This window comes from Gossypium raimondii, chromosome 12 (assembly GCF_025698545.1).
Source record: "Gossypium raimondii isolate GPD5lz chromosome 12, ASM2569854v1, whole genome shotgun sequence".
Taxonomy (NCBI): domain Eukaryota; kingdom Viridiplantae; phylum Streptophyta; class Magnoliopsida; order Malvales; family Malvaceae; genus Gossypium; species Gossypium raimondii.
The window spans coordinates 51,930,787-51,953,216 of record NC_068576.1 but is presented as its reverse complement, the minus strand read 5'-3'; the positions used below and the strand labels follow the sequence as shown (position 1 = coordinate 51,953,216).

The 22,430-nt window shown below is 35.4% G+C and overlaps 5 protein-coding genes across 11 annotated transcripts; 4 read left to right on the top strand and 1 right to left on the bottom strand.

The window, feature by feature from the left end:
- Positions 1–1,302: 1,302 nt before the first annotated feature.
- Positions 1,303–3,791, top strand: LOC105765014 (protein LOL1). 4 transcript variants are annotated; one of them, XM_012583884.2, is made up of 6 exons: positions 1,303–1,470; positions 1,850–1,991; positions 2,493–2,606; positions 2,692–2,805; positions 2,946–3,055; positions 3,421–3,791. In XM_012583884.2, exons 2-6 carry the CDS (start codon positions 1,928–1,930, stop codon positions 3,457–3,459), a joined length of 441 nt encoding a protein of 146 aa, XP_012439338.1. In that variant the 5' UTR covers positions 1,303–1,470; positions 1,850–1,927; the 3' UTR covers positions 3,460–3,791. The 4 variants fall into 4 exon arrangements, with proteins under 4 accessions (XP_012439338.1, XP_012439337.1, XP_012439340.1 ...); XM_012583883.2 differs by lacking the exon at positions 1,303–1,470 and adding an exon at positions 1,503–1,724; XM_012583886.2 differs by lacking the exon at positions 1,303–1,470 and having other exon boundaries at positions 1,851–1,991; positions 2,274–2,606.
- A 3,161-nt stretch (positions 3,792–6,952) lies between these two features.
- On the bottom strand, positions 6,953–9,235 carry LOC105765013 (ferredoxin C 2, chloroplastic). Of its 2 annotated transcripts, none has more exons than XM_052624921.1 (6): positions 8,932–9,235; positions 8,685–8,748; positions 8,422–8,510; positions 7,656–7,729; positions 7,372–7,416; positions 6,953–7,182 (listed from the first exon to the last, which is right to left on the bottom strand). In XM_052624921.1, the coding sequence occupies exons 1-6, from the start codon at positions 9,190–9,192 to the stop codon at positions 7,155–7,157; spliced, it is 561 nt and encodes a 186-aa protein (XP_052480881.1). In that variant the 5' UTR covers positions 9,193–9,235; the 3' UTR covers positions 6,953–7,154. The 2 variants fall into 2 exon arrangements, with proteins under 2 accessions (XP_052480881.1, XP_012439336.1); XM_012583882.2 differs by having other exon boundaries at positions 7,661–7,729; positions 8,932–9,233.
- A 2,594-nt stretch (positions 9,236–11,829) lies between these two features.
- Positions 11,830–13,705, top strand: LOC105765012 (AP-2 complex subunit mu). Of its 3 annotated transcripts, XM_012583881.2 has the most exons (5): positions 11,830–12,087; positions 12,305–12,486; positions 12,609–12,699; positions 13,029–13,180; positions 13,281–13,705. In XM_012583881.2, exons 1-5 carry the CDS (start codon positions 12,051–12,053, stop codon positions 13,323–13,325), a joined length of 507 nt encoding a protein of 168 aa, XP_012439335.1. In that variant the 5' UTR covers positions 11,830–12,050; the 3' UTR covers positions 13,326–13,705. The 3 variants fall into 3 exon arrangements, with proteins under 3 accessions (XP_012439335.1, XP_052481750.1, XP_052481749.1); XM_052625790.1 differs by lacking the exon at positions 13,029–13,180; XM_052625789.1 differs by having other exon boundaries at positions 13,029–13,705.
- Positions 13,706–14,652: 947 nt separating this feature from the next.
- On the top strand, positions 14,653–18,296 carry LOC105765011 (AT-hook motif nuclear-localized protein 13). The gene is made up of 5 exons (XM_012583880.2): positions 14,653–15,452; positions 15,548–15,603; positions 16,204–16,335; positions 17,114–17,275; positions 17,505–18,296. Exons 1-5 carry the CDS (start codon positions 14,903–14,905, stop codon positions 17,778–17,780), a joined length of 1,176 nt encoding a protein of 391 aa, XP_012439334.1. The 5' UTR covers positions 14,653–14,902; the 3' UTR covers positions 17,781–18,296.
- Positions 18,297–19,588: 1,292 nt separating this feature from the next.
- On the top strand, positions 19,589–19,948 carry LOC105765010 (uncharacterized). The gene has a single exon (XM_012583879.2). The coding sequence runs from the start codon at positions 19,589–19,591 to the stop codon at positions 19,946–19,948; it is 360 nt and encodes a 119-aa protein (XP_012439333.1).
- Positions 19,949–22,430: the final 2,482 nt, after the last annotated feature.

The window sequence follows — 22,430 nt, the reverse complement described above, 5'->3', positions numbered from 1 at the left end:
GTTGGATTGGAAAGCAAACAATTGAGTTATTGGGCATGGTATAGGAAAGCAAGGGTAGCTAGTTTCAGAGTTTAAAATTATTGGTTGAATTAGTAGTTAACTAAAGGAAAAGACAAGAATATCCAGTCTAGAATGCGAAGAAAAGCCAACAAAAGTACATACAGAGGCGGTCCCCATGTGTCTTTGCATGGCATGCTGTCTATGGACCTATTATGGAGATTGTCATCATAGTTCTTGTAAGAACTCCCTGCCCATACTTGATGAAACTACATACCTTTCTTCAAACAATTAAGCCTTTTTGTCTCTCCCTCTGTTCTTTTAACATTTTCCTTTTATATATATATATATTTCCAGTTCTTTTTTTTTTCTCAATACAATTATTGTTCTTTGTTCATGCATTATTGATTCGTTTGCTGCAGACAATAATAATTGAAAATAGACGCTGAAATGATCTGTTGCAAAATAGAAGAAATGACATTGACTCACTTTCATGAGTTTTCCATTTTTTTTCTCTTTTTCTTCTTATTGGTTTCTTCATTTATGTGGTTTTGATGGTGAGTTGACCTAGGATATAACCTAACTATATTAAAGACCTTGGCTTACAAAAAGGGAATCACAAAGATGATTTATGAGACAGGATTTAAGCTTTCCATAGGCCAAGAAATAGATTATAAAAATGGTTAAAATCAACCAATGTGTGGAGAGAGAGTATTAATTACGTGTAGGCATGTAGCTGAAAATGAAGATATGGATACCCCAGAATTACAGGATTCTGTCATATTCACCCTCCAAACTCCTAAGCTCACCCATAACAGGCACAGCACCAAAAAGTTGTGATTTTTTTTCTTGGCAATTTGAGTATAAGAGAATCCCAACTTTATATTTGTAAAGTTGTATGAATTTTGCCCCCAGAGTGATAATTTTAACAGATGGTCCCTGATTTGCTTTTGGCCATGAGATGTGGCTCAGTGGTTTAGTTAGCCCCTCCATTTCTCCCATGAGGGAGAGAGGAGACTGTGGGGTTATTGCAACACATTCACCTTCATGCAATTCTTTTTTAACAGTAAATGCAAAGTTCCACTGACAGTGAGACAAGGAAAGGGTATGGGGTCCAGAGTTTTCAGCCCCAAAGTTGATCTTGATATACCACCAAAATGGAGATACAAATCAACATTCTATGGGGATTGCAAACAGGTAAAAATCAGAATAAAAACAGGGGGGGGGGAGTGAAATTTTTCACATTGCATAATGCGTACATGTTCGCCAAAAGGAAAATGAAAGCTTCTATTTTTTATCTCTCTTTTGATAAGAATAAAAATGAAAGCTTTCAGTTGACATTAACTCCCTAAAATGAACTGATAAGGCACATGGTAAAAATGGGAAATCATTACAATAACAACTACTTTATTCTGAACTTAATCCTCTCTTTTCTCTCTCTATTTCTCACCACTTCATCTGCATATTGAACAGGTATATATGTTTGCCCCGCTTCATAATGATTTAACTGAATTTCTTTGTTTATCAATTGTCCTGAGGTTTCCGTTTCCTTTTCCTTTTCCTTTTTCTTTTTCTCCTTTTTATATCCATTAAAAAACTACCATATCGTATGGCTATCTAAGAAAGTTTCCAAATTGGGAATTGGGTATTTTTCATTGTTTTTGTTGGTTGTGCAACTCAGACTCTTTCTACCCCCATCGTTTCCCTTGTGTCTCACAGTTGAACTGGTATAATTTTTAATCATAGTCGATTCTGTTTTCATTTTTGGTCACTCTCTTGAGTTACCCATAGTTGCAATATTTCTGCTGTTTTCTGAGCTTTTCTTGTATTATTCTTGTCTGACATGGTAAAGTATGGGAGAAAGCTTGATGCTCTCTGGTTCTAGACAGTGAACTATTGAAAGGAGAGTTTAGCTCTGTCTGATTTTACAATGCCAGTTCCCCTTGCGCCATATCCCACACCTCCAGCACCCTACACTCCTCCTGCTGCCAATGGTATCTTGTTCTCTTCTATCTGTTCTGTAACAGATTTTTCTTTAAACAATGTGAATTCCATTGCTATTTAGTTGAAGGACCTCTTTCATTAGCCTTTTTTTCATTCAGAAAAGAGTTAAGTCTCATTGTAACTACATATATGATTAGCAAATCCAGATAGAATTTCTGATATCTGATTCAGGACGTCTGCTTCAATTTCGTTTTGCCCCCTTTTGCTTCTTTTTTTTTTTTCCTTTTTTTTCTGATGTTCATGCTGTGCAAGGGTATGGCTTTGGCATTAAGATACACAGGTTGTTATGGATGTAAAGTACCAATATTACAAGTCTAGTTTGGCTTCTAAAAAGCTTGGCCTCATCAACAAATTGGTCAAAGACAGGAGAATTTATGAATTAAGTCATTAACCTTTCTGCATCTACAAAAGTTACTGTATTTCTACTCTCTTTTTTTTTTTTTTTACCTTCCATTGACAACTGATCTAGTGGCCAAACCTATGCTAACCAGGTGCTCAAAGCCAACTTGTGTGTTCCGGTTGTCGAAATTTATTGCTCTATCCAGTTGGAGCAACCTCTGTGTGTTGTGCTGTTTGCAATGCAGTAACAGCAGTGCCGCCTCCCGGTACATCATCTGCTATTTACTTGATTGAATCTTCTTTTTGGAAAGCCTGTGTATAAATTGTAAGTCAAACTTCTGAAATATACAGGCACAGAAATGGCACAGTTGGTTTGCGGAGGCTGTCATACCTTATTAATGTACATCCGCGGAGCAACAAGCGTTCAATGTTCGTGTTGTCACACTGTCAATCTGGCCTTGGAAGGTATCCTTAACAGATTATGATGTTTCGCAACTTCAGTAATGTTTTTCTTTTTCTTGAAACATTATAGAGATTCAAAGGCTTGTCAATTGAACTTCTATTATTTTTGGTCAAAGCTTCAAATTTTCCTTCACTTCTGACAGCAAATCAGGTGGCACATGTAAATTGTGGGAACTGCAGGATGTTACTAATGTACCAGTATGGAGCGAGATCCGTAAAATGTGCAGTTTGCAATTTTGTGACATCAGTTGGGGTTAGTTTACAGTTTGTTCTCACTTGCTAACTGTTTTATATACACCATTTTCTTATCGGCTTTGAATTAAAAAATTCAGGCAAGAAACCATAATACTTGATCATAATATCGGATTACAGAGTTCGATTTTGATTACACTGCAAATAAAATATGGACAATATATACTAGCATTCTGAAGTTATTCGGAGTTTTTCTTGCAAATGTAACTATCTCGAGAAAAGTCATTTAAAGATTATACTTGTTAATCTTACCTCTTTGGGGGCGATATAATAGTTTCATCCCGAGCCGTTTTTCATATTCCTATGAATGATTTCTTTTGTTTAGCATTGTGTTCACTGTTTGTGTTGTGTCATTGATTGATGCAGGGCTCAGCTAGTGCTGCTGAACAGAAGTTCAACAGCTGAGACTATATTAGACCCCAAGTCAAATATTAAAAGCAACAAGTTTGCTTTGCACGTTATAAATATTTTCCACCGAGGTTGCGTCCCATCGGCAAATGGAGGAAACTCCTCCTCCTCGCTTTGTATTGAGTTATTTTTCCTTGCGTGACATATGAAATAAGCGGTTTTGGGTAGCTGGTTGGATGCATTATAAGTAATTCCATCAGAGAAGACGTTTTTTAACAGTTTGAACAATCGGTTATCTTCCGAGTCCAGATAAGATAAACTTTGTTTTCTTTTGATTTGCTATGAATATGAGTGGCAATAAATACAGGGCATAAAGTTCATCTCTGATACTTTTCTTCCTCTTCAATTTTAATTACCAACGGTCTAAGTTAAGACAACTGTTTCATAGTCACTCGTTATACAACATATATTGGCCCAAGAAAATTACATTGGGGACCATATAGATTTTTATAGAGGTGCAGATTTTAGAGAATCTAGCTGATTACATGGTTGATGATGTCAGTGTGACCTGAAATCAATCAATAACTTCTTCATAATTCAGGCTACAAACTTCAGCAAGAATACTGAAGACTAAAGAGTACATTTCTGGTTAAATCCGCTTATAAACCGAACGAGTTGGTCATATTGCACACCATGGTCAAGTTCGACTGAAACCAGATTCCCAGTACAGATAAGAACAGAATATCACAACTAGCATTTAGTCTAAACTTGCCTAGTTGATATTAAACTGTCGGTGAGCACGGAATACAATCAGCTGGACCTGAACATGGAACATCTCTTTCTTCATGTCTATCTTCAGACATTATGATGAAGTCTTTGCATATACTGTTTATTTTCTAAAGACATCATATATCTGGAAAAGATTTCCCAATTCAATGTTTTCGCAGTTTTACTTGCCGATGTTTAGGTTCTCAGAAACAGCCTCATAATGTCGCTTTCAGATCTCATGGATCAAACTACAATATCCAAGAGGCATATTCTCTATCTAATAAAGTTGAGACACACACATTTCAGAGGCCAAAGGTTATGTTATCTGCAGAGGTAAAAGCAACTAAGTTTTGGGTCAACCGACCATGACTTTGTCTCAGAAAATTATGCCCATCAGACCGATGCCAGTGGTGGTGAGGTCCATAGACCTATCATCACTTAAGTGGGGACTTAGAATAAGGACAGTAGAGGCTCAATATTTATTGGTAGATGGTCCTAATGACTTGGTATAGGCCCACAGCACTTTCACATTTTCATAAGGGAAGACAGGTTGTAAAGCTATATTAACATTCCTGAAGGCAAGTTCTTTTCCATCCTTCTTGGATAACCAGGAAGTGAAATGTTACAGTGTGGATTACTACTAAAAAGCTTAATGTGTGATGTGAAATAACGGTTATGCATTTTGACAAGTAGAGCCGGTCAATAATGACTCAAGTCCACTGCTTTTGTCCTGTAATATATTCTGTTTCAACTGTTAACTTCACTCCTTATTTGTGTCCCTTTTGGATCTGGTACCTAAAGATTAGCATTATGGACTTAAGATTCCTATCTCAATTAATTGATATTCGCAAACTATCACTCGAAGCAAGCCCTTTTCAGCTTTGCTGCTGATTTCCACTTAGATATTACCAGCTATAGGATATTTTTTAATTGTTCAAATTCCCTATCTGGTGGTCCTTTATAGAACCTATCTCCTAATATACATGGTCCAAAATTTTTACAGCAGGAACCAGGAACAAAAGGCAAATAGACATGAATTTAACCATTTCTTTGACCTTATCCAGTGGTGCTTAGCTACATGAAAAATTACATGCATGGAAAAATTACATGAATAAGGAAGTTATAAACTATTATAACGGAATTCTATTGTTTTCTGCAATTCATGCTCATCTCTATATATGAATCTTTGAAAAAGATAAAGATAGCACTAACCTCGCTCCGTTTGGAGTTTTCTTTCTTTCACTTGTTTTGCCAAACTGATTAGAATAAGACATGTCCATGCCAGTCGAAGCATTGAAATATGAAAGTGAATGCAAAGACTAGGATGGAAATATGAGGTATTTCAATACATGTTGAATAACTCTCCAACCACACCGAAGAGTTAACCGTTAAGCACACTTACTACAGTATGAAATGCTATGTCAAGCTAACACCGAAAGAGAATAAAGATTAAATTAATGGTCATGAACTTATGATGAAGAAGGCAACAGCTTTGGCAATTAGCATAAGATTTCATTCAAGCACATTCATACAGACAAAGATACACGAAGTTAAGTTCTTTGCATACTAAAGTAGCAGATATACGAGGACCTTCGTGAATGACACAAGGGTTGCAAACTCGATTTAAGAAACAGAGGTCAACAAAGTTTCAAGAGGCAACAATTGACCTTAACATGGAGTCATCAGCTCTGAATAACCGGAGAGTTTTGTTGCAAAATCAAACTACTTGCGATACAAGTTTGAACAAACAAAAAAAGAGGTAAACCTTTGTTGCCCCTCATTTTTGGCTAAGATGCAAGTCTCAAAACAGATTATGTCGGGCTAAGTGGCTAGCTATGTAGCAAGACACTACCAATTTATACCCCAAAGGTTAAGAATCCAAGAAAGCAATTGAAACCCTAGGATGTCTAAAAACATTTTTCGGACATGAAGAAATTGACTTTACGTATAGAGAAATATGATAACCAAACAGTATGGTCGGGTCTAGAAACTAGAAAATAGAAAGAAGTGGTCGATTCTGAATAGACAGATCATTCACTTCCCTACTCGACGTTTTGGACAAAGGATAATAATAATAATGTGAACCAGTAATGTTTAAATTAAGGGGCCAGAAACAGCAATGCAACCAGGTTGTTGTTCATAAGAAGACTTTATTGATCCTAAAGGCAGAAACAAAGGAATTAAGAGGGGCAAAAATCATTTTAATGGAAACACAATGAAAGCACTACACTGCGTGCTTGCTAACTTTAGCTTTCTTTTGTATCAAGAACTGGGAAATGGATTCCGCCTTCATCATTGATCGAGGACTCACTACAAGTGGGAGGTCTTCTACATCCGTCGTTCAGCCCAAGCAAAGAAAAACAAAGTTCACAACTCCTTCATGCATGTATAAATTGTTTATATTTATTTCTTATTCTAAATCAACTACTTTCTAGAAGAAACAGAACCTTTCCCACCACAACAGACCTTGATTTTTCAATACAAGGAAGGTCGTGAACTCTATGCTGTAAAATTTTTATACAAAAAGCTGAGTATGCTGTTGAAATCTCCTCAATTTAAAGCTTCAGTGAGTGTTTGGACATCCTCGCATTTTCTCACTCACTGTCTATCCTCGATTCATCATTTTCTATATAAACATGATGAAGCTCACTTTGAAGATGGTAGCTAATCTACCAAGAACCATTTCATCCAGAGACACTGTACATGCAAACTATCTATTACAGATAATGACAGATACAAGTGCAGTCATAGCATGGCAACAAAAACAGCTGAAAATGCTAAATTGGCACAAGGAAAACATACATTGAAGAAGTTAATACATGTAACTTAAAGATGTCAACAATGTCAAATTCACTGAGTCATAATCACAGTGCTTCAGCTGGGGTACTATAAAAATGAAAAGATACAGAATCCGCAGCAGGCTTTACATGGTTTATGCTCAACTTTCACTAATGTAATGTAAGCAGCTTATTCATCACCCAGGGCTAGCTCCAACGCATAGTCATCCCTTTCCTGCCATAGTAAAAATTAAATAACTCAATGTTAAGACCATTTCAAGAAAGTTGAGGTAATTAAGTATTAAAATCCTGAAAGAGGCAGTAGCTGTGCATCAGCTTTATCTCCTTTTCAACTATCCTTTGTCTTCATCGACTACTTGTCACATATTAATGTTTACAAAATTTTCACAAGCTGTGGGCTTACAATTGGTCCTCGAGCAAAATATCTTCCAAATTGAAGCCAATACACCTGCACATGCCAGCAAATTCAGATTATTTTTTATTCATATAAATAAAGGTTTACAGACACACAAGAAAACCAAATTCAGATAAATGTGGTTGAAGACACATTTGGATGCTCCTATAACGAGAAATTTGAGGCACATGATGTAGCAATCAGCCTTCGACTTGTTTGCAATAACTTAACATTTGCTTAACATGCAAAGAGCAACTAGTGGTTCTCCAAAATAGATGGTTAGAGTTGCGCACATTACCTCATCTTCATCTTGTGTTTCCACTTCAACATCAGACGATGGAAACCCCACACAAAGAAGTGCATATCCCTGCATTTAAGCCCCCAAAATAAGAAGAAAATAAATTTAAGGTGTACTCCAAACACTAAGTTAATGGAACAATCATGAAAGAAGTTTTAAATGAAGTAGTATAATATATTTGAGCACATGTAGTTTATTTAATGCATGCTAAATGATAACGGTGTTCTCTCTCCCTCTCCCTCTCTGATTTGGTACATTCATCACTTATGGTTATTGGTTAGGAAGACCAATAAGAAACTAGGAAGATTAAAGCTCAAGTGGACATTAAAATAGTGGTATGGCATCTATTCAGTTATGATCTACAGAAACTTCAGCAAAATTTAACATCAATATGAAGAAGTTTACATCTCTTCCAAATTAGGCCAGTAATACTCTTAATTTGGTTAATCTGCACAATAAAACCCATGTTATGAATCTTCTTCTGTTTACATTTACATTCCTTGTGTGTCTATACAACATTTCTTTATCCTTTGATGCCTCTCCTGTTAGTTAAATGTCTAGAGGTGCACTAACTTCATATAGAAACCTAAGGTATAGTAAAAATGATGACTAGACATGAAAATAAGATAAAACGGAATAGAAGGCTTGAATACAATGAAATTGAATTGAAGGTTTGAATTAAAACTCAAATGCCAAATAATAAGCAAAACAAACAAGCAACTGAATTCATATTCCATAAATCTGAAACATAGAAGTCATGCCTTTGCTTTCAATTCAGCAGATATCCCAAGAGCTTCAGGCTGTCTTATTTGTCCAGACTTTACACGGACGGCACAGCTAGTACAACAACCTGACATGTAAAGGAACTCTTCATTCAAAACAATGAAAACAGCCTTAAGTCCAATAGGTAAATTAAGCTCAATTACAGTAACTTAATGATCACGAAAAACTTGAATCATCAGAAAAAGTGACACCCTTCGCGACATTTAGAAACAAAAGTTATTCAAAATTTAAAGAACAATACCGTGCCTGCATGCAAATGGAAGCGTAATGTTTTGAGATTCAGCCGTATGTAATATGTATTGGTCCTGAAATTTCAATCGAATATCCCTATATTAGTCTCTAATAAATTATTTAGTAAGTTGTTCTAATGAATAAACTGCAACTCCCCTTTTTCCTAATAGAAAATTAGTTATTCTAATCCAACTATAATATAGGTCAATCGTTTCTTCGGCATTTTCTCAGGAAACAAACGGAGTGAAACGCTGTACCTCAGGAACAACAAATTCGTGAACGACACCTCGAAATCTGTCGTGGACGGTGACTTTATGAGTTGGAATGGAAGGGGAAAGACTACCGTCCCGGCAGGTAACGCTCACCGGAGACTGGAGCTCTGATGTAGTTGTGCGTCGGCATTTCAAGGAAAAAGCACTGCGTTTCAGAGATGAGACTCGCGGGTGAAGAGGCGGTTTCCGGTGGAGTGAAGTGCAGGAATTGCAGGGAACCACAAGTTCCATTGATACCGGTCTCATAATCTAATCAGTTATTGGTCATCAGGAGATAAAACAATTAAAAGAAAGAGGGGTTCATATCCTACTTTCCTTTGTACGGAAATTATTTAAAACTGTATTTTCCACCGTTGGATTTGATATTTCGAATTAAACTATAAAAATGATGATTAAATTTTGGTGAATTTTTTTTTGCCTAAAATTATGATTATAATGTTTTGGTCACTCATCCATTAATGACTCTTACAGTCTAAATGGGAAAAGTACGTGTCATGGTTAATATCTAATTTTATCCTTAAACTATAGTTAAAATATTTAATTTGATACTTTCACAATACTTTTAACAATAATTCTGAAAAAAAACAGATATTTTAAAAATCTTAAAATTTCTGAAATTTTATTATTTATTTTTAAAATTATAAAATATTTTTAAAATTATAAATATGTACAAAAAATTAAAAAATTCATAAAATTATATAATAAACAAAATACGTATTTACAAATTAAAAATACGTGTTTTCTATGTAAGATGAATGAATAGGAAGCCGTTGATGGTCACCTTAAAAATTATTCATTTGTAAAAATATTATATAATTTTAAAAATATCTTGTTTATTATATAATTTTAGAATTTTTAAATAAATATAATTACTAAAATATTAATGTGATCTTAGAAAATAATAATGAATTTTCAGAATTTTTTAAGAATTATTTTGATAATTTTAGATGGTTTAAAAAAATTACAAAATTATTGTTAAAAATATTGTAAAAGTAACAGATTGAATGTTTTAGTTATAGTTAAAGGATTAAATTGGATATTAACCATTAAATTAATGTACCACCTCACTTTTTCGTTAAGTTTGTAACCTTCATTAACGGACTTGTGACCAAAACGCTATAAGTCAATAACTTTAGTGACAAAAATGTAACTTGTCATAGTTTGGTGGCAAAAACAAATTTTCACCAAAGTCTAGTGACCGTCTTTGTAGTTTACCCTTTTCCTTTTTATGGAATATTAAGAATTAAATTTGTTTTATTTGTTTTGGATAAACTACACCTCATATCACTGAACTATTAGTAGAATTACACTTCGGCCCACTTAACTTCAAAAAATTACGAAATAATTATTGAAATATTTGAAAGTTTTCATTTAAGGCATTGGGTTGCTAAGCCTTTTCTTTTATAAGTCCGACCTGTGAGTTCCAAGTGTTGATTCAACAATTAGTACGGTGGAATAGTACGCATTGACGAATAAAAGAATATACCTTTAAGTCTAAGTCAATTTGACGGTTGGTATTGAATAAGAAGAAGAAGAAAGCCATTCGGATTTGATTTGCAGAATCATGATGTTCAAAGTCATTTCATGAAAAAAAACCAAACTAAAAAAAAGGGAAGAAGAGCTGTCAATTGGTGTCAGCATTGTGAACGAAAAAAGCCATATGATGGCAATTTTAATTGTCTAATGATTTAAATGAAAACTTTCGAATAATTAAATGACTATTTATTACTTTTTGAAATCAAGTGATCAAAGTGTAAACTTAATAATAGTTTAATGACCTTAGGGGTAGTTTACCCATTTGTTTTATTAAGAGGTAAGGAATGTGGTTGTACATATTTGAACCTAAAATCAAGCCAACTTTTAAGTAATGCAAGTCATTTGCATTTAGACTTATTCATGGGTTAAGTTATCTGTCAAATTATAAAGGCTTGTGTTAAATATAAGAGGATTTGAGCAAAAATATTAAACTTAAAAAACGAACTTTAGAAAGCATATCTCATGGCCAATCATTTACCTCTTTGGAGAGCACCTGCGGCGAGTGGATTAGTCATTGCTAACGGCAATAGATGTAAATATTAAAAAAATTTAAGATGTATGTAAAATAGAAAATTATTAAATATTGAATTAAAAAAATATAAGCATTTAAAAAAATAGAAAAATTACTCTATCTTTTATGTTTTTCAAAAAAAAAATTGAAACCAGACTTTTATGATAATATACAAGCATAATATTAAATCTAACCCTTAATATTTATCCTTTTTGTTACATTTAGGGGCTTAATATTTACTCTTTTTGTCACATTTAGGGGCGAAGGCAGAACAATTTTTTAGGGGCCGAATGAAATTTTAATTTTTTATAGTTTATATTTTGATAATTTTTAAAAAATTAAATCAAATTTTTATAATTTTAGGGGAGGTAAAGTGTAATTTTACCTTTACAGACCTAAATAGCAATATTCTATTTTAAGGGGCCGAGCCCTGCCAGTCCATAAGGTTTGCCTCTGGTCAGATTGGTTATTAATTTTCAAATCTTAGTCAAATTGTTATATTACCGAAAAATTAAATAGTTATTAAAATTTTAACAAAGTTATTCGTGTGAAAGTATACATGTATTTTAGTACTAATGTAGATATTTAAAAGAAAATATGAATTTGTTTTAAAACATTTGAATCTTTTTATTAATTTTTATTTTTTTTTTAAATTTTACGAAATACGCAGTGATGGGTTAAGGTTTTATAATGGTTGAGAAAAGTAATTTAGTTAAAATTTTAAGGATAAGGGACAAAGTGATAAAAAATTTAGAGCCAAAATTACAAATAAAATAAATGGTAAGGGCTAAGTTCATAGATTAGCATATTCTTTTCTTTCTTACGAATACATTTGCTAATGCTTTTCGATTATCTTCTTCACACATGCTATGATCACCGAACCAAAATCGAACGCCGACGCCTTCTATTTCTCCAGATTCCGCCAACGGTTTCAGCCATGGCCAATCCAATCATTTCGCCAATTGATTTCATGTCATTGAACTTCGGACGCCTGCCAATGGAGCGAGGAAGATGCCGGTGGTCGCATCCGCCATCTACTACTTGAATCTCCAAGGTGATGTCCTCATCAATCGTCTCTACCGCGACGGTGTCAGGTAACTCACTCTCTCTTTTTCCTTCAATTCGAGCTAATAGAAATTTGTATATATGAAGAGAACTAATTTCGCTGAGTTCGGCGTGAATGCGTCTCGGTTCCTCCTAATAGCTAGTTTTCTTTTTTTCTTTTCCGTGAAACAGCGAGTCTAGAGTTTGGTTTACCATAATCTCCCAAGTGTTATACTGTATGTTTGATTCGTATAATCTCTCATTTAGGAGAGACATGGTGCACGCCTTCCGAATGGAAATCACGCGAACAAAAGAACTCGCTACATGTCCCGTTCGATAGATTGGAGGTTGCTCTTTCATTTACACGAGATTCAGTAATGTTTACATCAATAGTCATTAGAAGCAACGCTAATGCAAATGTAGCTTGTGCTTTCAAGTTCGTTGTTGAGGTAGTCATAGATTTCATGTTCTCTACTTTCTATATACAACAGATTTGCCTTACATTCCACTAGAAAATATGCAATTCGTTTTTCTATCATAACTGGTAGTGGCATTTTTGCTCTTTTTGCAGGCTGCTGGATGGTTCAAATCTTATTTCGGTGGTGTCTTTAATGAAGATGCTATTCATAATAATTTTGTTCTGATTTATGAGTTTCTGGTTGGTATGTATTGTAGGACAGTTGAATGTTTCTTCTGCACACTTTCCTTTACCCATTTTTTCAGCTTGAGTCATCATATTCTAATATTCCAGTGCTATGTTTTTGCATTCACTAGTTATTTGTGATAAGCTGGTAGCCACTTAAAGATTTCAATATTACTAGTAGACTCTGCAGATTTATTGTCTCTTAGGTTGCATCTTAACTTCAATACTAGGAATTTTATTTAAGGCATTTGATCTATAGAAAGGAAGGGTGAAGAAAATCATTTTAACCTGGCCTCAAATGTTATTCGAATCATTAAAAGTTGGAATAATTGTCTAATGAAATTGCAGAAATCATGGACTTTGGCTACCCACCCTGCAATTTTAAAGCTTTACATTACTCAGGAAGGACTGTGGTCCCCATTTTTGTCGGAGCAAGCTATATTTTGAGGTTTAATGCATGTTGGCAAGACTCATATGGCAGATATATGTCAAGTTGCACTGTAAATAAGCATTTTCTATTTCCTTTGCGCAAGAAATCAATAACCTTCACAAAAGCCTGTACCAAATGCAACTTTACAAGTTACATTTTTTCATTTGCAGTTGCGGGAGATTAGTTGGTATAACACGGTTGAATGGTCGCTATGAGATCAGGTACAAAAATAAAAAAAGGGATTCACTTTTAGATTGTATCAAAGCAAGTGAGCAGTGATAAGAATTCTTACTTGCCGATATCAACGAAGTAGAAAAGTGATTCTTGCTGAAGGAAATGAATAAAACAGAGCATGACAGGGACATATCTCATGTTTTTCACCTTGCCTATACTGGCACATAACTTGTCGTTTAGAACGTAGCATGGTCGGGATAGCTGGAACCTGGAAGTTTAGATTTTGGAATTAGATTCACCTGACAGTCGGTAATTGCATTCAGTACAAGATTTTCATTCTATTTTCTAAACTGATGTTTTGAAGCCCGCCAATAATAATGTTGTGTAATTTGAAATGTTACGATGCAAGATTTTCGTTTGACCTGAGATGATAAATTTTCTTTTCCATTTGTGCTTTTGCTTTTCCTTTGTTTTCAAAAGTCGGGAAAAGTTGTTTTTAAGGTGCTGTACAGCAATGAAGGGGCTATAAGGCATACCATTTTAAAGCATCGTTCCTTCCGAATCTTTGCTCGATTATCCACGTTTCTGGGAGATTTCAGGCACAAATTTTGGTTTATAGTTTTCTGTTTTATACTTAAAGCATTGCCTCCGATTCTCTTATAAATATTATTCGGATAATTTTTAAAATATAATGTTTAAATATGTACCAGATACACATATAAAATAATTAAAAAATGAAAGAAGTGAGGATGGAACTTAAATCGGATTGTAATTATATAGAAAAATTCCAAGAAATGAATTTGGGTTAATGCTCTGGTGAGGTGAGGTGAGGTGTGGATCCAGACAATTGAAAACTGACATGTGTAATTTTGGTGATTGTTGGGCTGTTTTCCCATTTAGATATAGATTATGACTTTCTGAAAGTAAACAAAAGTAAGCCGTGGTATGAAAATATAGCAGTAGCTATTAAAATGATATGGCAGTTACATGTGTATATGAGGAAGGCAAGCATCCGTCAATTACTGTGAGATTGATGTAGCCCTGTTTTTGTCTGTCAAAGTTGATACAAACACTATATCTACAACACGCCAATGCCAGGCCTGCTGCAATTTCAATTTGCCACCGTTTTGGTATCCTTTAGCAATAATTACAGTCATTGGTTTTTCTTTTCTTACATGACATTGTACCGCTAAACTACCATATATTCTCTCAATATCAACTAAATTAAAATATATATAATAATTAGGTATTGGAATAATGATAATATTACTTAAAAATCACTAACTCTTGCATAAACTGCCACGTAACCTAATTAAAAATTACAGAAAAACATTGAAACAACTCCACCAGGACAATAAAGTGCACACTTGCAAAAAAGGAGGAAAGAAAGAACCCTAGTTGGACTTGGAGGTTGGAGGGTGTACAATTACATATTTGTTTTAACCAAAACTGAAATGGGCATTTTTGTTCATTTCCCAGTTGTGTAATTTCATTTGTACTCTTGTCTTCTTGTTGTTGAAGATCCATTTGATTTCCCCCATTTCGCAAAAGTAGTTAAATCACAAACTCTTTTAACTTGAAAAACTCTCTTTTCTCTCTCTCTCTCACATTTTCAGAAATGGAACCGAGAGAAGTACAAAGTCCGGCAGGAGGATTACAGGTACAACAACCTCAACAGATGCTAATGGGACACACATCTTCGTCGTATCCTTCAAACTCCGGCTTAATCAGTTCTAATCCAACGGCTAACAACATCCCTCCTTCTTCCACTCCTTGTTTCCCTTTCAACTCACTGTCTTCGCCGGTGCCGCTGCAGCGTCATCAGCAGCAGCAGCAGCAGCAGCAGCAACAGCAGCCCAAACCGTTGGATTCTTTGAATTCCGTTGGCTTTGATGGATCGCCGCAGTTCCGGTACAACACGGAACCGGCGGCCATGAAGAAGAAGCGAGGTAGGCCTAGAAAGTATGCTCCTGATGGTAACATTGCACTTTTACAATTGGCACCGACCACCCCAATTGCTTCTAACTCCGCGAATCATGGCGATGGTGATTCTGTCGGTTTGGGAAGTAATAGTGGCGTTGCTGGTGGTGGTGCTGTGTCGGAACCGCCGGCTAAAAGGAACCGTGGAAGGCCACCGGGTTCTAGCAAGAGACAGATGGATGCATTAGGTAACTAATAGTTGAAATAAAAAAGAAGTTAGTGTTTTTGCTTATTATGTACTAACGTTTTCTAAGTTCATTTTATTTGGTTGTTTTGTGAGCAGGAGGAGTTGGAGGAGTGGGGTTTACTCCTCATGTGATCACCGTCGAAGCCGGTGAGGTGAGGTTCCATTATAAGTAATATATGAGGTTGTAATGGTTGTCCTTTCAGATGGAAATGAGAAATATTGTTCATAGATTGAAATTTCAATTGTTTTAAGCCATCTATGTTGGTGGAGTCATCCATTTTGTGTATTAGCAGCATGAAAGAATATTTTCAATCCGTTGTTGATAACTCTAGAATTATGCTTTGTGAAAAATGATTGAGTAAAGCAACTCATTCTATAATTCCTAAGTGGAGCTTTGTTAATTGATTATCTTTAGCTCTAATTGTATTTCTGCATACTCCAAATGCTGAGTTGGGGAGATATAAATTGTGCATGCTGAAATTAGCTTGAGTCCTGAAATGTTAACATTTTTTTCCCTTCCCCTTTTCTGTTGTTGTCAAAGGACAAGGATTCATTGATTATTTTAGTGTAATGGATTGCCTCTTCTAGTCAATAACTTGAGGCGAAGTGCATACTCTTATTCCATCAAAGGTGGATCTGCCTTAAAAAGTACTGCAAGCCAACAAATTTGCAAGACTATCCACTTTGCTCATGTTCTAAACTATCAGACCTTATTTACAAAGTGACTAAATGCGTGGCTTTTTCATTTGCAGGACATAGCATCAAAGGTTATGGCTTTTTCACAGCAAGGACCACGCACAGTCTGTATTCTCTCTGCAAATGGTGCCATCTCTAATGTTACACTCCGCCAACCTGCAATGTCTTGTGGTACAGTGACATACGAGGTACTTTTAATTTCAATATATAAGATCCATCTGATAAACTAAGCTTAAGCTTGAATCAGGTGCATCTGCTCTGCACCATATGTTAGATAGGAGTAGGATTGCTCCATGTTTCCATGGCCGCTGAAGTATAAACTTTATGGACTTCCCTTTGGACAGGAAAATATGTTTTGATTTTATGTGTTCATGCTTACATTATGTTAGCACCCCAGTTCAAGCAAAAAATAAAATTCATTAATGTGGAAATTTTATGTGATGAGGGGATAGTGCTGTTCATCTCTTGGATCATTTTAGCTTAGTCTGGTACAGTGTCAAAAGGACCAGGTAATTGTTGATTGTGGTACCTGCGTTGGATGAAGGGTTTGAAGTGAACCCTTAGTTCAAATTTGATAGGTGAAACGACTTAATGATAGTAGAATAAGAAACCATGTCTGAACCTGTATTTGATACATATTCGAACAAGAGTACTAAGATGTGACCCTTCAAGGACCCACTAAATACATGGAAAAAACTTACAAAAAATTGAACATGCTCAATTTCTGTCGCGTCGCTTTATCTAACTCACATTTGAATACAAGTAACATAGAATTTAACCCAAAGGTATGATAGCTCTTTTTCCTAACCCATATTCTCAAAAAAAAAGGCAAGCTGAAATCTCATATTTACATGGTTAAAGACAATACTTTTTTAACCAAAATAATCCGCACAATGGTAGCTGTTTGGCTTGTTTTACCTTGTCATTTATACTCAAATTAAATATGGCTATGTTTTTTAATTGCAGGGACGCTTTGAAATTATTTCTTTATCAGGTTCCTTCTTGCTTTCTGAAAATAATGGTAGTCACAGCAGGAGTGGTGGTTTAAGTGTCTCCTTGGCTGGATCTGATGGTCGAGTATTAGGTGGTGGAGTTGCAGGGATGCTACACGCAGCATCACCAGTTCAGGTATCTCTCTGTTGCTAATTTGTTTTTGCGATTGCCATGCACCCATGTGTGATTACGAATTACCACCAAAACAGTATGCTGAAAATTTTGCTACACGCACATCTCAGAAGCCCTAATTTGTGTTTACTGGATGACCATCTGGGTATCAAGGAAGTTGACTTGTCAGGTCATGACAAAAGGTTTCATTGTATTTTATTCTTGTTTAATGACGTTTTCTTTCTACTTCCAGGTCATTGTTGGCAGCTTTATTGCTGATGGGAAAAAACAGAGCCAAGATGTTTCCAAAACAGGACCTTCGTCCATGCTAACATCAAGTATGCTAAATTTCGGAGCTCCAGGGTTGACAGGGAGTCCTCCTTCGCAAGGTGGCTCAAGTGAGTCGTCTGATGAGAATGGTGGTAGCCCTCTTAATCGAGGGTCTGGGTTCTACGGTAACTCTGCTCCGTCTATTCATAATAACAATATGCAAATGTACCAACTTTGGACTGACCACACTCAACAATGAAGATGCTTCTGAATTAAACAGTAGATCAGAGGGGGCATAACAAGCTATGGATCAAATTCCAAATGCTAACATGCATTAAAGAATAGGAATGGTAGAAAATCAACTTCTTGTAGATCAAGTTATCGGTTCAGTTTAAGTAGTTGTCGAGATATATCTTCACCTCACTGGGAAAACATGGCCTGCTGTTGATAGCTGAGAACATTCCACCAGTTTCTAAGAATCTAAAATTTACTTATTCAGAGTATTGCTTCTGCTGTGGTTTCTCTTGTTAGGTATCAGATATAATCCTCAATTTAAAGAATAGTGATATATGGGGCAGTCCTCGATAGTTTTGAGTGGAATTGCTTGTTACCATTGACCTACCTCCTCCTCCTGCGGATAATGTATTGTTTTATGGGAAAGGTGTGAACACCAGCACTGCCATTTTGGGGAGCCACAATTAGACAATATATTGCTTGAGAATTAATTTGTTAAATGACAGATGTAGGCTGTTGAACAGTCTGTTAGTTTCGAGTATTTGGTGACTCTGTTAAAATGTCAATGTGTCCCCTCACTTAGCATGCTAAAGCTCACAATAAGATGATGAGATTGAGTAGCTTGGACGGATACATTTGTTTGTTTCCGCTTTCAAAAAACGTCTATTTCAAGAGGCAGAGAATTATTAAGGCCATGGCATCCCTACTTGCGTTAAAACACAGCACATAAAACAGCGTCTCATGCCACTCGGTATTATTGGGCGGCTCCTACACATACAATACCATACAATTTTCAATCTTACAACCACGTCCTTCTATTCCCAACAAAAAAAAAATCATTGAAAATACAAGTTTACCTAAGTTTTGTTATTTCCAATTGTAGCCATGAAAGGACTCGATGTTTGATGAACTGCTGCTGTCGCATTTACTTCATTATTTGACCATATTAGTTTTGTACGTTTTATGAAGGAAAATCAAAACCCATAAATTTCAATGCATCTCTTTATACTTTAAAAAAAGTTTAAAATTTTAAATTTTCTTTTTATCTTTTTTATTTAAAAATTAACATCATATTAAAATCTCCCAAATTGATATGTTGGTTAAATTGTCTTTATATGACATGGAACACGTGTTGAGTTGACAAATTTTGATGAGAATACTCTCATCGGTGCTAATATTTGGACGGAGATTTTTAAGATTTAATTTTTATCATTTGAATTATAGGGATCAAATCTCCAAATTTATAAAGGTACAGGGACTGACAACAATTTAGACCTTATTACAGTTAACCTCCAATTCTTCAAAGACAACGCTTTACGCGGAGCCTACACGGTCACAGATGTCACGTTGATGTTTGGTAAGGTATTTTGATTATGTGACGCGCCTCGGTGTGTCAAATGCTTAGCACCAAAGTTAGTGCCAAACAATTACTGCACAAATACCAAACATGATTTCCAATGAAACTAACAATAAAATACTAATAAAGTTTTCACCTTGCGATTTGAATCGTAGAGTAGCAGAAGTTATCCTAATAATATACTGAATGTGACATTTGCTGAATCCGGCATGTCTTATTCCAACCATAAATAAATGCTTGTTGAACATGCCAACGGCTCTTTTGGCCAGACCAAGGCCAGCATATGCCTTTGCTTATAAATGATATACCCCCCCCCCTCTCTCTCTAGACGTTGCTTGGCCCATTCAATCCCAACAAAAACTTGTCAATCACAATTTTTCCTCCTCTTTCACTCTCAATTCCCACAACTTGCTTAACCCAAAAATACCCACTTTTTCACATCCATATAAATAACTTCATTTCCCTACCCATAACTCATGGATTGCTTGGTATTGCCTGTTTGCTTATTGGGAAAGCGCAGCATGGGATCACGGCTAGGCTACCGGCGTCTAACGCGCGAGTTGGAGCCACAAGTGAGGGTGGTGGTAGGGAAAGAGAAACGAGAATTTTGGGTGGACCCTTTGGTGTTAGAGGAGAGTCCATTCCGGGTTTTGATGGAAACATTGAAGAAAGGGAATGGCAGCCATGCAACAAGGGAGAAGAAAAAGAAGGTGATATTCGTGGACGTGGATGCTATCTTGTTTGAGCACATGCTGTGGTTGATGAACAATGATTCTTCTTCTTTGTTTCAACTTGATCTCCACGATATTATTGACTTCTATGCTCAAGATTACTAGAACTTTGATTTTGTTTTTACTAATTTTACCTCATATATAACCTTTTCTATTGTAAACACACACAAACCATAACAGTACTGCAAAATTTCTCTTCTTCTTCTTTACCTTTCTGTTTTTCCTTTTTCCTTCTTAATATTAATTTAGCGTACGAATCATGGGATTAGTGCAAGTTCTATCCAATTGAATACTGACCATGTAAGTGCAAAAGACCATAACCTGTTGGTTTTAACTTCTCTTAACCACACTTTGAACCTTTCGATTCCTAGTTTTATTAATTACATTAATTGCTTAGCTCAGGAAGATTAAGTTCATAAACTTTCTTTTTTTATATCTGCAAATCACATTGAAATCGTTCACACTAACCAATTAGGTATTAACAAAATGAGCTTGATTAGTTTTATTCTATCATTTTTATATGTTTTTTTAATTGAATTTATTTTGTTTTTAATTTTTTTTATTTGAATAACCAACTTTATCTTATTCAATTTTCTACTTTAATAAATTTGGTCAATTATCAATGTATAATCAATGACTTTCTTCTCCATCCTTTCTAAAATCTTATATGGTATACAGAGTCTAGTTCCAACTTTTTTCCCCACCCACAGAGGCGAGGCGATTCTAGGGGTGGCATGTGCACCGGAACCCCCTAAAATGAAAAATTACCGTTTAGGTCTTTTAAATCTTTTTTAAATTTTAAATTTGTAAACGTAAAATTGTACTTTGGCCCCTTAAAATTATAAAAATTCGATTTAATTCTTTAAAAATTATAAAGATATAGACTATAAAAAATTAAAATTTCATTTGGCCCTCCTTAAAAAATTATTCTGCTTCCCCCCCCCCCCCGGTCCAATTTTCTTGTAATGACTACCAATAACTCCACCCTATCCATAATTACTCCTACAACAATTCAAATTGTCCACTTCAATCCAACCTCTCAATTACCTCTTATGCTTCACGGTAGCGCCAACTTTTTGAATTAAAAAGCACAACTTACCATATGCTGTTAGACGGACAAGATCTTTGAGACCATCATAATGGCACCAAAACCCCTCCACCCTCCACCAAAACATGTTGAAGGGAATAACACCCTCGAAACAAATCCTACGATTGCATTTGGTTTCGCCAAGATTGGCTCATCCAGCAAGCCATGATAGCTTCTATTGATAGCTCAATTGCCTCCACAATTATTGCCGCCGATACTTCATAAAAAGCATGGCCCTTTTGCATACTCTATATGCAAACAAAAGACACATATGAATCTACAGCTCTGCCTCTTATGACCAACTTACTAAAGTCACAAATCAAGTTGAGAGTGTTGTAGACCATCTACAACAAATCAAGACTATCACAGGCGAGTTAGTTGTTGTCGATTCTCTGATTACTTCTTAAGAACTTACAATCGAGATCCTTAGTGGTCTTGGTTCAAAATATCAAGAAGTTTTTGCCTCTATTCAAACTCGCCCGACACCAATCAAATATGAAGAATTTTTTCATAAACTTGTTGACCAGGAACTCTTTCTCCAACGTGAGGAGAAATGGCGATGCCTTCTCCTATCACTGTTGCAGTTGCAAAACGCAATACCAATCCTTCTCAGTTATCTCGCAATATTCGTCGCAACAAGCAACGTCAATCTTATCGGCCACAATTTTTTCACCCTCAACAACAAGTTCCTTGGCGTGCACAAGTTCCCAATAATGCTCAACACTATGTTCTGTGATAAATATGGTCACACTGCATGTGTTTGTCGCTCCAATTCTCATAATAGTTCGGATGGCAAGGCCAATTTTGGATCTGCATGAATATAAAGGCAATAAGGGAGTTTCTATAGGAGATAATCTTGAGGCCACATATAGCTATCAACGTCTTGTTCTACATAGTAAGATGAAGCACATTGAAATCGATCTTCACTTTGTCCAAGATCACGTTGGATGAAAACTTTCGAGATCAATCACATTTGTGCAGCCAATCAGCAAGTTGATACACTCACAAGGGCCTTACCAAACTTGCCTTTGTTTGTCAACTTAGGTGTTTTTCCATAACCCCAAACTTGAGGAGAGCATATTAATGATACGAGCTTAATCAAGTCTTCCTTAGTTAGTTTTAGCCTACCGTTTTTTCTCTTTGTTTAAATTTGTTTTTTTTTTTTAAATTATCCTTTTGTTGTTATTTAAATAACTACCCTTATCTTATTCAATTATAAAAGAATAACCAGTACCATTCTTCTCCATCCTTTCCAAAACATTATATTAGGATCCTATATAATATCACCCACTGTTAATAGTTTACATATTGAGTTGTCGGGATTCATCAAATCAATGTCCTAAGACTACAACCTACTGGTGAAGTTTGAATTTACAAAATTTAACCTGTTTAGGGAAAAGAAAACAAGGAACAAAAGTAAGTGTCATTTTGATGTGCTAATTCAGCAATCTTTCAGGCTTTTTTGGGCCTTTTTAATACGAATGGCTGTGAGCTAAGACG

Excerpts from the sequence above, each read along its gene's own strand:
- LOC105765014 (XM_012583884.2), top strand. The coding sequence starts at position 1,928 with ATGCCAGTTCCCCTTGCGCCATATCCCACACCTCCAGCACCCTACACT. Across the intron at positions 1,992-2,492 it reads CACTCCTCCTGCTGCCAATG|GTGCTCAAAGCCAACTTGTG; the intron begins GTATCTTGTTCT and ends TATGCTAACCAG. Across the intron at positions 2,607-2,691 it reads AACAGCAGTGCCGCCTCCCG|GCACAGAAATGGCACAGTTG; the intron begins GTACATCATCTG and ends TGAAATATACAG.
- LOC105765013 (XM_012583882.2), bottom strand. The coding sequence starts at position 9,192 with ATGAGACCGGTATCAATGGAACTTGTGGTTCCCTGCAATTCCTGCACT. Across the intron at positions 8,511-8,684 it reads TCCATTTGCATGCAGGCACG|GTTGTTGTACTAGCTGTGCC; the intron begins GTATTGTTCTTT and ends TTTACATGTCAG. Across the intron at positions 7,730-8,421 it reads CTGCTGAATTGAAAGCAAAG|GGATATGCACTTCTTTGTGT; the intron begins GCATGACTTCTA and ends GCTTAAATGCAG.
- LOC105765012 (XM_052625789.1), top strand. The coding sequence starts at position 12,051 with ATGTCCTCATCAATCGTCTCTACCGCGACGGTGTCAG. Across the intron at positions 12,088-12,304 it reads CTCTACCGCGACGGTGTCAG|GAGAGACATGGTGCACGCCT; the intron begins GTAACTCACTCT and ends TCTCTCATTTAG. Across the intron at positions 12,487-12,608 it reads CTTTCAAGTTCGTTGTTGAG|GCTGCTGGATGGTTCAAATC; the intron begins GTAGTCATAGAT and ends CTCTTTTTGCAG.
- LOC105765011 (XM_012583880.2), top strand. The coding sequence starts at position 14,903 with ATGGAACCGAGAGAAGTACAAAGTCCGGCAGGAGGATTACAGGTACAA. Across the intron at positions 16,336-17,113 it reads GTGGTACAGTGACATACGAG|GGACGCTTTGAAATTATTTC; the intron begins GTACTTTTAATT and ends TTTTAATTGCAG. Across the intron at positions 17,276-17,504 it reads ACGCAGCATCACCAGTTCAG|GTCATTGTTGGCAGCTTTAT; the intron begins GTATCTCTCTGT and ends TTCTACTTCCAG.
- LOC105765010 (XM_012583879.2), top strand. The coding sequence starts at position 19,589 with ATGGATTGCTTGGTATTGCCTGTTTGCTTATTGGGAAAGCGCAGCATG.